This window comes from Erigeron canadensis, chromosome 8 (genome assembly GCF_010389155.1).
Source record: "Erigeron canadensis isolate Cc75 chromosome 8, C_canadensis_v1, whole genome shotgun sequence".
Lineage (NCBI taxonomy): Eukaryota > Viridiplantae > Streptophyta > Magnoliopsida > Asterales > Asteraceae > Erigeron > Erigeron canadensis.
In genome coordinates, this window is record NC_057768.1 from 49,720,635 (window position 1) to 49,736,705 (window position 16,071).

The 16,071-nt window shown below is 34.2% G+C and overlaps 2 protein-coding genes and 1 long non-coding RNA gene across 3 annotated transcripts; 2 read left to right on the forward strand and 1 right to left on the reverse strand.

Moving 5' to 3' along the window:
* Positions 1-3,170: 3,170 nt before the first annotated feature.
* LOC122580529 lies at positions 3,171-6,958 on the reverse strand. Its single transcript, XR_006320814.1, has 2 exons — positions 3,984-6,958; positions 3,171-3,829 (listed from the first exon to the last, which is right to left on the reverse strand). It is a non-coding gene; the product is annotated as an uncharacterized LOC122580529 (long non-coding RNA).
* A 2,780-nt stretch (positions 6,959-9,738) lies between these two features.
* Positions 9,739-11,859, forward strand: LOC122579652 (guard cell S-type anion channel SLAC1). Its single transcript, XM_043751864.1, has 3 exons — positions 9,739-10,429; positions 10,541-11,346; positions 11,435-11,859. The coding sequence occupies exons 1-3, from the start codon at positions 9,878-9,880 to the stop codon at positions 11,769-11,771; spliced, it is 1,695 nt and encodes a 564-aa protein (XP_043607799.1). The 5' UTR covers positions 9,739-9,877; the 3' UTR covers positions 11,772-11,859.
* Positions 11,860-14,729: 2,870 nt separating this feature from the next.
* Positions 14,730-15,639, forward strand: LOC122580205 (zinc finger A20 and AN1 domain-containing stress-associated protein 7-like). Its single transcript, XM_043752483.1, has one exon. It carries the CDS (start codon positions 14,851-14,853, stop codon positions 15,319-15,321), a length of 471 nt encoding a protein of 156 aa, XP_043608418.1. The 5' UTR covers positions 14,730-14,850; the 3' UTR covers positions 15,322-15,639.
* The last annotated feature ends 432 nt before the right edge of the window (positions 15,640-16,071 follow it).

Sequence of the window (16,071 nt, forward strand, 5' to 3'; positions counted from 1 at the left end):
GAAAATCAAAACGTTCGAGATGGTCTTTGTTGATGAATTGGTATGTATTTTTCAAATTATATATTTTTATTTAGTTTTCATAATTATAGTCTAAAATTGTTTCTCTTAAGTTTAGGTATAACAAAATAAATTTTTTTTTAAACTAAAGTTGGAAAAAAAAAGGTTAACTAGATTCAATATTTATATGGAGTTAGTTTTCATATGTTTCCTTCTTTAGTTTTTGTAATTATAGTCTAAAATTGTTGTTTGTGTTTGTCTTAAGTTTATATATAACAAACTATAAAATTTCTATTTAATTAAAGTTAGAAAAAAAAAAGGTTAACTAGATTCAATACCTTGATTATGATTTGTAAGGGATTATTTAGTTTTATTTAGGTATATTGTTATAAAAGTTGGTTCATCGCATTGTGGTTTCTTTGGGTAAATATATGATCGGCTGCTTTTGTTACTGCAACTATACTTTTTGTATATATGTATATAGATGTATACGTGTATTGTATTATTTCTTAGTTGGAGTCTAAACTTTTCATGGGCTTCTAAATGTTAGTGCTACTATCATTTAGTTTTGTTAGGACAATACTCACATTATGTTAAGATTGTATGTTTAAGATGTGGCAGAAGTTAATGAGTCGAACAATCCTCTAATTATAAATATATTTCTTCAACTTTTTGCAATTCATTTTATGTTTTATTTTTAGGGAATTTATTTTTATTCGCTGTCTATTTAATATTTTAATTTTTTAGTTTTGATTAATATATTTTGAGACTACCCGTCGAATTCATTGTACAGGTCTGAGCACTAATATATATATATATATATAGTATTAGCATAGATATAATTACAAATCTATCTAAGAATAAGTAGCAAAATTTTAAAAGCTAAACTAAGAAAAAATTACGATTTTTACTCCTATGAAAATTGCAAAGCAAATTTTTATTAGTCGTGACAGACTTCCTACTCTAATTGGAGGGCAAGTCGTGATGGACTCCCTACTCTAATTCAACTCAATAAGAGAGGGATTTTGATCGAGTCTCTGTCACGTGTTAGGTGCAATTTTGCCGATGAATCTATTGATCATATTCTCACTGCCTGTCCCTTTGCCATGGAGGTCTGCGAGTTAATTGGGTCTTGGTGCAAGGTAAATAAAAATTGGATAAAAATGTTGAATGTCATTATTCTTATTGCTATTTGGAGTCTTTGAAAAGCGAGAAATGATGTAGTTCACAATAGGATTTTTTCTACGGCTGCAATGATCTTTGAAGAAATTCGTTCCATGGCATTCTTATGGATTTTAAATAGAGCTAGAATGGAGAGTTCGATTGGGAAATTTGGTGCAACAGGCCTAGTATTACTTGATGTATTTTTCTATTTAGTCTTTTGTTATGTACTATGTTACTACGCTTCTTGCTAGTTGGGTTTTTATTAATAATACTTCGCCTTTGACGTTAAAAAAAAATAAAAAAATAGCCCAAATGGGTTCCATTCCATATTACATGAGATGGGCCCGAAGGAATACAAAAACTGAAAACAAAGAAAGGGAATTCATCACATATCCAACTTTTTGGGGCATACCTGCGGCAGTTGTACGTTCAATACTTGGAAAAATATTAGCTTGCTCGCATTATGCCATTCGTCGTGTTGCTCGGCAAAAAGTTTTAATAGTCTTCAAGACGCTTAGCTTATTGAAAAAAAAAAAAGTTGCTCCGTATTATCCGTCTATAAAGTTAGGAGTTATTATTGATTTTGAAAATATTTTGTAACTAAATAACGGATTGGAGTTATTATTAGATGTTCCGTAAAATAAGCGACAATGTATTAAATAGTTGTACACTTATCATAAAATTCAAGACAGTTTTGATATGAAAAATACATTTTTTATGTACATTAAATGTAGCCTTTTAACATTTTTCATTAAATTAATTGGTTTTAGTTCATTGTTTAAATTGATCGTAACTACATGTGAACTCTCAAAAAACGACGGTGACAGCGGCTGCGATTGCGAGACGACAAATGTTTGCAATAGCGTCGGTGGAAGCTGCGAGTAATATGGTCACCGTGTAGTTAGGGTAAAAGGGATTACCCATGTAAGCTTTGGTCAATGTGTAGTTGTAGGAGTTAAAAATGAAATTTGAAAATTAACGATAATTTTGGGTTTTTATCAGTTAAGGAGAGTTAAGGAGCTGACACCTTTTTGAAAAGCCAAAAAGAGACTATTATGATGAATTATAATATGACTCAAAGTAGTTAAACGGGTGAATTTAAAAAAAAATTAAAGATCATTTTATTCTTTAACGAACGAGCTCAACAAGTTACTCAAGCCTCCCATTTAAGGCTGGCATAACGGGTCACACGAAACCTATTAAAACACGAACCTGTTAAGGTCAAACACGAACACGACCTGTTAACTAATAGTGTCATTTTTTTCAAACACGAACACGACACGAAAATTAACAGGTGCACCTGTTAAGAAACCTGTTAACATGTATATTATAGAATTCTTGACTAATATTAAAAAAAAAACCTTAAGGATACAAAAACTCTTACAAATCTCAACTATTATATAACGACAATAATCCTTACATTACAAAAGTTCATAAACATCTTACCTTATAAAAATCATATATCAAATCATAATATCAATTCTTGGTATTTTATATATATGTACAATCTTAACATGTCTTAACAGGTCCGGATCTGTTAAGACACGAACCTTAACAGGTCGTGTCGTGTCATGTTAACAGGTTACGTGTCAAAATTGCCAGCCTTACTCCCATTAGTCCATTACATGATTAAAATACTCATTATATACCATGTTACCAAACAGATTGGAACGGAGGACCTATAAGTTATATCAAACACATTGTTAAAATGAGTTTTATGAGTTTTTTAAATATAAGATTAGTTATACATGATCATAAATGACATAATTCGAGCTCGAGTTCAAGTAAATAAACGAGTTTATCAATTTCACGTGCTAAAATATAGTGGATATTTATACGAGCTCGAGCAGGAACTCAATAATAAATAAACAAAACAAGCGTAAAATTTCTGAAACTCAGCTTGACTCGTTCTCAACCCTAGACAAGACCAACCCTTTTCGTCTCTGGAAATAAAAGACTCACGACCAAATGAGCAATACCAACTTTCATAATACATTCAAGTTTAGACATTGAGTAACATTTTGCTTTGTATATATAATTACGGATGAGAACATCTATGTAGAATCTAGACGTGGAAAATGGTCTAATAATGTGTCAAAAGCACACTGGGTTAAAACAGGCTTATTTTTGTGCTAACTAAAGCATTTTTGTCCAAAACTTATAAAGACTGCATTACATACGATTCCAAGGAATTTACATTATTCCTACAAATATCTAATCCTTCAAATTAGAAGGAATGAGAATCTTATAAGTTTCACGATTTTCAACCTGTTTGGCTACTCTTTTCTTTTTTTCTGATATGACCCATTAGTGATGAGCCATAACCCAATCATCCCACTCGGAAGTAGATGGGTAGATATTGCCACCTCTAGTAAAAGCATGATTAAGCATTGAAAACTGGGGCACTTTAGTAGGGCTACCTGTGTATCGACCAGGGCAAGAAGTTTCTTGCGTGGCTGTAACTCGTCATGTAAGTCGATCCATAATCCAGGCTAAGTAGGGACTTCACTGCAAAGGCTACTAACTTTGTCTACGAGACAATATACGCAATAGAAGACAGGACTTCCAGCAGGAAGATATCGAACCAATGCAGCCACTCTAGAAGCCATGCCTTACATTTGGGTCACAGCAGCATATGACACCAAACAGCTCAAAATGTAAACAAGGTCTGGTCATACAAAGTTTAAGCACAGAAAAACAGCTAAATTATAAATCAAAGAGAATAGTAGCGAAATATGAAAGAGTCATGCCAATGATCAACCAATATGAACAAAGATTCAATCATTTGAAGTCTATCCACAAACACAAACGCAAGTCCTAACCTCATATCTTGAAGCATCCCAGCAAAGAAAGATAGGAGAGGAGATATACACGGATGCAGCAAAGACGTACAGAATTAGGAGATCCCAAATGTGATCAAGAAGAGAAAAGGTGAAGGTTGTCTTAGACAACTTTAACTAGTACACAGGTACTCATGCACAGAGAAAAGAAAAAAAAAACTTAGATGATCTAAAAGATAAATCAAGGATAACATTGATAGGCCCAATCAACTAAAAAAAACTGATTAATATGTGTATTCTCATATATCTATGCTATGATCTAATTCAGAATGGTGAGATTATCAGTGTATTCTCAACCCTTATAAACAAATGCTTGCAAACATCAATATAAAGCAATAACAAAAATAAACATAAGCTTACACAAGATGCAGCTGTAATCGTCATATGGAAGTAGATGGGAAAGACAGGCATCTTTTCCACCAGATGTATAAAACTTTCTAAATCAATACGACCATCTCTAATTGGTGACACAAGTTTAGAAAGATTATAAAAGAAGCTAAAGGTTGTAGACAGTTTGGTTACCAAATGAATCAGCAGAGCCATAAACAGCTTAACAAAAAAACATCACAGTGCATAAGCTTTTAATCCTGATCAATGAAAATCTAGTATAAACCTCACCCAACTGAATGAAGCAAACTCAACAAAAAGCTAGACTGAAATAACAACTTATGCCGGCAAACTATAAGCCTTCGCAAAATAATCTCAAATTAGATGAAAACTAAAAAAACATTGTCTTTGTTTGTATTAGAAAGTGACTGCTATATAGTAATAGTTAGTCGGTCTAAATACATAAATGAAAGTGTTGTAGAAAATCAGTTGTAACATGGATATTGACTGTTCGGGCTTTCAAAACCTTTAATAGTTGGTTTCTTCCAGATAGCTACTATATCAACCACAACATGCATGTATACAAATTTTTAGTAGAGGCATTCTTCACTTTCATCCCTCCTCGTTTGGACAAAAATCTATCCGATTTCATCCATATCCGGTTATCACCAGTTTAGTATATACATGCTCCTTATATCTTTTTATTTATTCCTAAATCTCTAAAAATTACTTGTTTTTGATACTATCATAACATTATCTGTCTTTCCTAGATTAGAAAACGAATAGTAGTTTACCAGCGTGATAACATGCTCTGTGTATACAACATCAAGGAAAGAGGGTCGATTATTTTACATCAAAGCATATATGGACTTTCAAAACGCTACCAGCAGGGTCCGTAGTTACACCGTCATATAGACAGGAAGGTTCCATAATTACATCGAGAAGCAAACCGACAAGAAGGGTCCATAGTTGCAACGTAAAGCATGACAACAACGAAGGGTCCATAGTTGAATCGTAAAGAATACCAACAAGGAAGAGTCCATAGTTGTATAGTATAGCACACTGACAAGAAGGGTTGTTAGTTACCTTGGAAAGCATAACCACTGGAATTAAAAAGCATATTGATCTAAGCGTCCATTGACTATATTGGACAGCATACTGACAAAAGGCTCCAACGCCATATTTAACAGAATTTGAACACAGATAACATACCATCCTTTCAATATAAAATAATAGTCGGCATGATAACCAGCTCACGGTGTAAACAACATCAAGGAAAGAGGGTGATTATTTTACATCCAAGCATATACGGATTGCAAAAAATGGCCGATAAAAAACATTTAAAAATAAAGAATATATAAATCTAGAAACAGATGTCTCACCAACTGTAAGGCTAAAGAAATTTGTTCAGTTTCTTTAGGATATTGCATATCAGAACCATAAACTATCTACAGATAAGAAACCAAGAGCAGCTCGACTATAGAAAGAGGGCTTTTAATGGTGTATTGACCATATGATTAGGACTTTTGGAATGTTTTATAATAATGTACAGATATAGGACTATTTTTTCGATCAGGTTAAGTTTCTAAGTAACCTGTCTTCGAGTACTTCGCAAGAGATCACAGAAAAACTTCATACATTGCAATGTGTGGCGAAACCATACAGAACGTTACAAACCAACATTCTAACAAAACTTTCTATGAAAATAAAGAGATTATTTAAGATGCTGATCAATTAATAGGAAAGAGTCTCAGCTGCAGCAACTCAATTTTTCTGAAAGACATATTACCTTTGTAGTTTTATGAAATACACGCAATAATTGGTAGTTCTTCAAAAAACATACCGACAGGAAGGGTCGATAGTTACAGCGTAATGCATACCACAAGAAGAGTCCATAGTTGCATCGGGAAGCATATCGACTGGAAGGGTCCAAGGTTGTATCGAGAAGCATACCAACTGGAAGGGTCCATAGTTACATCAAGAAGCATACCGACAGGAAGGGTTAAGAGTTACACCAAGAAGCATACCGACAAGAAGGGTCTATAGTGACACTGAGAAGCATACCGACAGGAAGGGGTCCAACAAGAAGCATACCTACAGGAAGGGTCCATCAAGAAGCATACCGACAGGAAGGGTCCGTCAAGAAGCATACCGACAGGAAGGGTCCGTCAAGAAGCATACCGATAGGAAGGGTCCATCAAGAAGAATACCGACAAGAAAGGGTCCACAGTTACATCCAGAAGTATACCGACAGGAAGAGTATATAGTCAGATGGAGAAGCATACCTATGAAACAAACTGACATCGGCTAGCATTGGCAAATGGGAATCAAGGATAAAAATATTGTGAAGAGAAACCAACCATAACAAACAAACAAACAGAGCAATTGAATTCATAATTGGTTTCGCCTTATTGATTATTATATAATAATTAATTTACACGTGATGTAAATCGAAGAGTAGTGACTAGTAATTGTTGGGGGTTTACATTTAAAATCTGAAATTTTCAGACTTCCGATATTTCAAATTAAAACCCTAATCTCCTCTCATCCTCTAAAAATATAATGGTAATCATCCAATAACCCTAACTAAATTAACTATATAACTAATAAATGTGATGTAAAAGCAGAAGAAGAACCTCATTAGTGCGAATGTGAATTCCTCCTCCAGTATTGGTTGATAAACCCTAATTGATGTGAATTCCGTAAATATATATATACATATATTACAGAAGAATGTGTGCACCGTCGGAGAATGAATGGGTATCGTCGATATGTATCATCATACTTACTAGTAGATAGAGAGGTAAAACAGTAAAGTCGGTTTGGATATCTGGCGTTTCTCAAACGCCACGCGTAACTCATCCTACGCGGTTTCTTCTTGCCTTTTTAACTGTCTGCTTAATTTATACCAAGAGGAGATATTGGTACCACAAAAATTTTTATTAATCTATGTTAAATATGTTTTACAGACTTGTACAATATATAATTTTTTTTTTGAATATCAATTCTCATTTATATTAGTCACAGCCTCACAGCCTTTTTTTTATTATTTTACCGAGCATCTTTTCTAGTTTCTCCTTTTTTTTTTTGTAAATTTCATTCATAACATAACAATAATACATTAATCCGCTTCCTACTATCAATTTCTTTTTTTTTTTTGTGGAACATACTATCTTTTTTTATATGACTATATTGTTAACAACAAATTCTTTTTATAATATAACTAGCGTTACCAGATGTTAAAAGAAAAAAAAAAGGATTGCGAAAACTAAATGAAAAAGTTATAAAAAGAAAACAAATATTACATGTGATTATGTGAAAAGGTATAAAAACCAAATGCTTAAAAAATAAAAACGAATATATAATGCAACAAAAAAAAAGAAATAGAATAAAAAACAAATATATAGCATTTGAATAATATATATAGCATTCTAAAAATTTGTACAAGAACAAAATGTAAAGTGTAGAAAAAAGTATAAAAAAATTGTTAAAAAAGATTTTTAAAAAAACACAAATTATATAAGGTTATTAAAAAGGAATATATAATGCAACAAAAAAAAGAGAAAAAAGAATAGGATAAAACACAAAATGTATAGCATTTAAATAAAATATATAGCATTTTAAAAATTTATAAAAGTAAAATGTAAAGTGTAGAAAAATGTATAGAAAAAAGATAAAAGAAAAAAGTTAAAAAATATAAAGAGAAAAAAATTATATAAAGTTAGTAGGTAAAAATAATAAAAAGGAAATAGGAGGGGTAGAAAAGAAAAAGAAAAAAAGGAAAAAAAAAATAGGGGGACAAAGTGCAAAAAAAAAAAAAAAAAGTAGTGTGGAGGGTTTTAGAACTTGCAACTACCTCCCACACCACAAGCCAAGAATCGAACCACTTCTGTTCTTTATTTGATAAACATTGTAATTAACTTAAAAGTTATAGATGAAGATAAAAAAAATATTGTTCACGCGAATTTATTTTAAATAGGTTATAATATTATTAACAACAAGTTCTTCTTATAATATTTTTTTATATTTTGTTATTTTTATTTATAAGTAAAAAAAAATATGAAATTTGACTGAATAGATTAGGTTCTTGATAATTAATTCTATTAAATAAAAATAAAAAGAACAAGGCCGAATTCTCAAAACTGCATTTGTAACGTAATATATGTGTAACTCGTTATGTATTTCGATTACCATGTGTGTATAGGGATGGCAAAGAAACTCGTACCCGATGGGGAAATCCGAAACCCGACATTTTTTGTCCGGGTCCAGATATGCGGGTCTAGGGCCGGATATGGGGATCGTTTTAATAATTTTACCGGGTTCGGGCCCTAAGACCGTTTTTAATGAAAACCTATATACCCGACCCGTATACCCGAAAACCGTCCCGAACCTATATATCCGACTCATATATATTAATTATATAATAGTAGTATGTTTACCTCTTAAGTATTTTCTTATCGGTTTTCCAAGTACACAACTAAATCAACAAAATAGCTTCTCAAAATTACATACAAAGTTACCTTTTAATTTTGTTAATGACTTGATGCCGATGTCATTGTAATTCATGAATCATAATGCACATATAATATATGCTCCAAAGTCACTCAGTAGCTTTTTGCATTATTCCAAATATTAAGATCAATTTTGATTTTGAAAACGATAATACTAATAACGGATACCCGATTACTCGTGGGTTTTCCTATTACCTGACAGTTAGTAATTAAACAGGAACCCGTCGGGCCGGTTATTTTTAATCGGGTCTGGGTCCGGGATCATCTAAACCCGGACCGTTGCCATCTCTATGTGTGTATTATGCATTGTTTATCTAGTCTAGAATTGGAAAAATAAAAGTAAGTTTTTAGAAAAATTAAGCTTTTGATTAATCAATTGAGATAATAAAACATGTTATTAACTACGGAGTAATTGAGTTTTATGACAATGGTCTTTGATTCATATTAAAAATCTTTAAGGTAGCGTCCAAATTTATTTACAGTATTATTCTACATCATTGGTATTCAAAAATGATTTTTTTTAAGAACAATTTGGTAATATGAATTATATTTGAAGTTATGGCATCCATAAAAATTAAGGCATTACAAGGCTATATATATGCATTATAAAGTGGTCCAAGTTTCTTTACATTTTATGCATAAAGAAAAGGAAATGTTGATGGTGATTTTTCTCACGAGATAGTACCCCTTTTAAAAAAGCAGAGTCTTTCCATTAAAACACTTAACCACAAATATTAGCCAACTCTCGTGACCACCGCCCCAACAGTACGTAGTAGCAACCTTACGGCCAACTTACGTAATTGAATGCATATGTTGCATGTGAAAGCACACCAGAATGATATGCATTATTTCACATTTGTATGTTACATATGATCAGACTTGTGTTTGTGCATATTTGTATGAACTATAAACAAACAGTCTAAAAGCAAACAGATCGATCGAGCTTTATTATTATTTATCAAGGAAAATAAAACTTGAATCCCCATTTATTAATTAATTAAAGTGTCTTGTAAAGACTTTGTAGCTAGAGGGGGGAAAATGGTTAAGGAACGAAATTTTCAAAACCAAACGAATATCCATTTTGTCGATATACATGAAGTACCCGAAGAAGAGGAAGAAGAAGAAAACCAAGCTAATAACAAAATGGCTGAAAAACTACCTGAGAAACGGTTACACAGGCCACACATGATGAAGCTTCGAGATGGCAAAAGCAGAAGTAACGCTCACAGAAGTTTCAGCAGGCAAGTTTCGTTAGAAACAGGTGTGTCGAAGCTTAACAAGGCACATAATGAGATGAAAGCGTTGCCACGAAGTGGCAAGAGTTTTGGTGGTTTTGGTTCGTCTCATGGAGTTGATCAGATGAATAATAATGGCAAGAGATCAGGTGAGTTTAATATGTTCAGGACGAAATCGACTTTAGGAAAGCAGAATTCTTTCATGTTACCGTTGAGGAAAGAAAGTGGGGTTGATCATCAGTTTCAAAAGAAGGGCGAGGAAGGTGTCGGGCTTCTGGATGAATCTTTTGATAAGAGTGTTCCTGCTGGTAGATACTTTGCTGCTCTTACAGGACCTGAACTTGATCAAGTCAAGGTACTTCATTAATTACGTACAGTAATCCCTACAGATCGATAATTAAGATTATGTCTATATATGTAAGGTTACGTTGATATATATATACATATAAATATATTGCGCGCGCAGGATACTGAAGACATTCTGCTACCTAAAGACAAACAATGGCCATTTCTGCTTCGATTTCCAATTGGTTGTTTTGGTATGTGTTTAGGCCTCAGCAGCCAAGCAATACTATGGCACAACCTCGCAATCAGTCCATCCACCAAGTTTTTACGCATCCCGCCATATATCAACCTTGTCCTTTGGATCTTAGCACTAGCTGTACTCGTATGTGTCACGACCACCTACCTCCTCAAGTGCATATTCTACTTTGAAGCCATTAGACGCGAATACTTCCACCCTGTGCGTATCAACTTCTTTTTTGCCCCATGGGTGGTCTGCATGTTTCTAGCCATAGGGGCTCCACCTATGATAGCTCAAAAGCCTCTCCATCCTGCCCTATGGTGCGCCTTCATGATTCCTTATTTCCTTCTTGAGCTCAAAATCTACGGCCAATGGCTTTCTGGAGGGAAGAGAAGGCTTTGCAAAGTGGCTAACCCTTCTTCTCATCTATCAGTTGTGGGAAACTTTGTTGGGGCAATTTTGGCTGCGAAAGTTGGATGGGAAGAAGCCGGGAAGTTTCTTTGGGCGGTTGGTTTTGCCCATTACCTTGTGCTTTTTGTGACATTGTATCAGAGGTTGCCAACTAGTGTGGCACTGCCTAAGGAGCTGCATCCTGTGTATTCCATGTTTATTGCCGCTCCATCCGCTGCTAGTGTTGCTTGGGAAGCTATCTATGGGGAATTTGATGGATCTGCAAGAACTTGCTACTTCATTGCACTGTTCCTCTACATGTCTCTCGTTGTGCGCCTAAATTTCTTCACAGGATTCAAGTAATGATCCACCCTGAGCTTGCGCGTCTAACAATGAATCAATAGTTTCCACTCAATAATTAATCGCTCAACATCATGTTGTGTGCAGGTTTTCGGTAGCATGGTGGTCTTACACATTCCCGATGACTACAATTTCAGTTGCAGCAATCAAATACTCGGAATACATGCCTAGTTTTCAAAGCAAGGGGATCGCACTGACTTTATCGTTTCTCTCGTCAGCCATGGTGTTGGTCCTATTTATCTCTACCTTACTCCATGCCTTTGTTTGGCAAACATTGTTCCCTAACGATCTTGCCATTGCAATTACCAAGACTAAACATATTAAAGAGAGAAAACCAATGAACCTCAAGCGGTGGGCAAAGCAGTCGTTGGTATCAATCAGAAAGAACAATTCAGCAGATAAGCACACACTCGAGATTGAATAGCTAAATCAATCTATAGCTTGTGATATTCATACAAGTGTATTAAACAATTGCAAAGTATCACGAAATGCAAATAGTAGTTTTATTGTAACCAGGCTCATATTTTTCTGGATTGTATTGGTGCATGATCCTATATATAACACATGTAATTTATATACATTAAATATATAGCCTCAACTGTCAATAGGCCTAGATTGACATCAAGTCAAATATAAGCATCAAAATTAGATAAACTCCGACAACAAGCAGTGGCGGAGCCAGAATTTTTGTTTTGGGGTCGCCAAACGATTTCATATGATACTAACAAGCTAGTGTAAAATTAAACTACAAAATTCAATTACATTAGTACTAGGTTGCCAATTACCTTAAAAGTAAATAAATTCATAGAAATAGTACTAAAAATATAGAGTTTTAGAAATATTGTGGGGTTGCCATAGCCATCCGTGGCCACCACATAATTCCTCCACTGATAACAAGTATGCAAAACAACAAACAATGCTAATTACATTAAGAAGGCTGACTTAGAAAATACTGGATTCGATCAAAGGTTCAGCCCTTGTGAAGTCAAAGAAACAGCCATAGAGACTTGCTTATGTTACTAACCTTAAACTCAAAGGTCAATACGCCATGGATTTCTTCAAACATGTGGTTTTGGACCACATGTGCAGCCATACGTCATATGTTGTACGCTCCTAGCATAATACCTGTCGTAGCCTTCTGTAGGCGTTGCCAGGTATGTTTGAGGCTTATGACTTATCATGGCTTCTAGCGATAGGCATTAGGTGGCGGGAGCCTTTCTCAGCCTTTACTCATGATTATTGAACAAGTATAACGAGCATTAGGCGGTGGGAGCCTTTCTCAGCCTTTACTCATGATTATTGAACAAGTATAACGAGCATTAGGCGGTGGGAGCCTTTCTCAGCCTTTACTCATGATTATTGAACAAGTATAACGAGCATTAGGCGGTGGGAGCCTTTCTCAGCCTTTACTCATGATTATTGAACAAGTATAATGAGCATTAGGCGGTGGGAGCCTTTCTCAGCCTTTACTCATGATCATTAATCAAGTATAATGAGTATTAGAGATGATACATCATCATTATCCAATCCACCCATTTTGCTCCTCTAAGTCTATGAAGTTATGCTTCTGCGAATCGAATATATCAAGAAAGAAGAGAAATCGTACGTGTATATTACCTTTACAAAAAATTATGGAACCACTCATATAAGTACCGACCGAATATAACGTCCATGGCCACAACACGGTAACTATAAACAATAAGAATGATGAAATGATTGGCTTAAGATCCGAGCATACATATAGATAAATTGTAAATGTATGAACTTAATAATAATGTTTAATAAGAGAATCTAGCTAGTGAGGATCTAATTATAGGGTGGAGTGAATTTAACAAGAATCTCTTCAAATTGGTTAAGTGAATATAACTAGCCAATGGATTGGTAGCCTATTGGTAAGGTCTTAGACTTTCATCAGGGTTTGAATCTTATTTGGGGTGGGGGGTTCGAGAAACATGTGTTTCATCTTAGGCATACGTGGTTTAAGCTCTGCATACTGCCCAATTGGATGTCATTGTGATACCTCGAATGCTAATTACTATTTAATAACTCGCTGTTAAAAAAAATTGAATATAACTACGAGTCTGGGATCTAAAGCGTGAAAAATTCTTCCAAGAGTCCAACACTAAAACTATAAAAATAGACTAATGTCATCTGATTTACAATTAAATATAATTCTAATATTATTGTTCTCTTATTTTAGACACTAAGACTTTTGACTAGACAAACCGATTGCCGCCTTTCATTTACCTTTACTTTTATCTTAGTTATTTTAATTATTCGTGACAACCCACAACCGCAATAAAATTACAAACATTACTAGATTTAGATATTGCAAGCATCAATCTGAACGATCATGGACTTACCGACTAACTATACTACAAACGAATGGGTTCTCTGCTCTTTAGTGCGTATCAGTTAAGATGTATTACTTATAATTTTTAAATTATAAAATACGAACATTTTTTTTTATTAAAATACTATGCACATCTGGATTAATACACCTAACAATATCTATATCTTAACTTTAAAAAATAACTACAATACCTTTTTATACATAAATTCACTAATTGCTAATACATCAATAACCTATATCAATCATTGTCACCATCACTACCATTACTTCACCGTTGCCGTTGCCATCATTTTTGCCGCACAACCATCTAGTCTAGTTAATATTTATATATTTTTAATCTTATATAAAATAAACTCCCCCTTCCTCCATTATGCAATTCAGACTTGAAATGACAATATTATCCTTTTTCTTTATTTAATAATGTAAATACCTTTACTTGATATATTCATAATAATCATACAAACTCCTTTTACATCAATTAATTTTATAATAACCATAACAACGCCGCCGCCACCACCACCGTCGGTGACCGCCATCGATTCCATCATTGTCGTTGTCGTCGCATCACTGTCATCGTTGTTGTATCGTGCGAGTATACGTCTAGTATCTACCAATAGACTAAAACATGATTAAGATATTCTTGAAACGACACGTGACGTAATCCTTGATCAACACGTGTCCTTTTAATTTATTTATTTTATTAAATTGGTTTGTTTAATTGTATATATATTCAATTTCCATACTAGACTTATAATTAAACTCTAACTCTTGACTTATAGATACAAAACACATTATAACTTTATTTGATTAATCGTTTTCTCATTAAATACATTGTCTATTTTTCTTACTCAATTCTTCAACTCCTATTACTTATAATAAGTTATTAACATGAAGATTTCAAAAATTTGAGTTTACGATCCGAAATCACAAGGCTATTTCTGTCATCCACTATGCTTACAAGTTCCGATTTTGATGTGATTGTAAAAATTTAAGGTAAATCCACTAGCTCGCCTCTATATATACCGCCTAACGATAGACCTTAATTAATTGTATCAATATCTAAATTCGTTCAGCTCGTATGACATTTATATATACACACTCGTTTCTTTGATTAATTATAATATATTTATCTGGAGATCGATCGATATCCATGGGTTCAGAAGCAAACAATATCAACGACCGTGGAAACAACTACCTACAGGTACCATCAAAGCCGCCATCATGCGCCAACGGCTGCGGCTTCTTCGGCTCGGCTGATACCGACAACCTCTGCTCCAAGTGTTTCAGTGACTCGCAGAGGCAAGCCGTTTCAGCCGTGGACAAGCTGCTGCTAGTCACCAAGATGTCGGCGGCCGTCTCATCATCAACTGTAGCTGAAGATCAAACAGTGTCGGTGGTACCGGCGGCTGAGGTGAAATTGATCAAGGCGTCGAACAGGTGTATGACGTGTAATAAAAAAGTGGGAGTGATGGGATTTAAGTGTAAATGTGGGGATGTGTTTTGTGGGAGTCATAGGTATCCTGAAAAACATGACTGTGATTTTGATTTTAAGAAAACCGGTCGGGATGCCATTAGTAAAGCCAACCCGGTTATTATTGCTGATAAACTCACCCGGATTTGATCATTCAAGATATCCTCACTCAACCCCGTTTGGCTTGAATTTATCACCGTGTAGCTAGATTAGCTAGATTTTAGCAGGGTTGTATATAATGTACGTATTTACCTTTATCTTTTTTTTTTCCTTTTTTTTTTCTTCTTGCTAATCGTTATTCAGTCATCTCTATGTGTACGACACCTAGAAAGGTACTAGCTAATACTTTGATCCATATAGTAGCTAGGTACAATGATTACCGTTTACCACTTCCATCCGGAGATGTATCATATTTTGATCGTTCACACAATAAAATAAACGTAGACAGACGAATAAAGTCATTATTAACATTGAATACAAAAGTCATTAATAACATTGAATACAATCAAATGTACGTTCTTCCACTCCAAACTAAATGGGCTTTGTAGGTACTACTGGGCTTTTAGAAGATAGCCTAAAATCCTTCAAATTAATAATTTATCCAAATTATCGGGGGATGCATCTACTGGTAAACACCCATCCATCGAAGATAAAGAAGAAAAAGATGAGAATATGAACCCTCTTAATATAATAAATTAAGGAAAATGTTGGGGGGTGAAGTCGCGTTGCTGCCACCATTGCGGCTTTATAGCGGGTTGGGGGTGAGCGGCTTCAAATCCCGTCGAGAACAATGGGAGGGTTGAGTAGTTTTGACCACATATGACCGTTGGGAGAAAGGTCGGCCACATTAAAAAGAAATTAAAAAACTTTTTTTTTAATCCTTTTTTCACTTATTTAAAC

Bases quoted from the DNA above. Each gene is read 5' to 3' on its own strand.
- LOC122580205 (XM_043752483.1), top strand. From the start codon at position 14,851: ATGGGTTCAGAAGCAAACAATATCAACGACCGTGGAAACAACTACCTA.
- LOC122579652 (XM_043751864.1), top strand. From the start codon at position 9,878: ATGGTTAAGGAACGAAATTTTCAAAACCAAACGAATATCCATTTTGTC. The intron at 10,430-10,540 runs GTACTTCATTAA...TTGCGCGCGCAG, and splicing joins CTGAACTTGATCAAGTCAAG to GATACTGAAGACATTCTGCT. The intron at 11,347-11,434 runs GTAATGATCCAC...TGTTGTGTGCAG, and splicing joins AATTTCTTCACAGGATTCAA to GTTTTCGGTAGCATGGTGGT.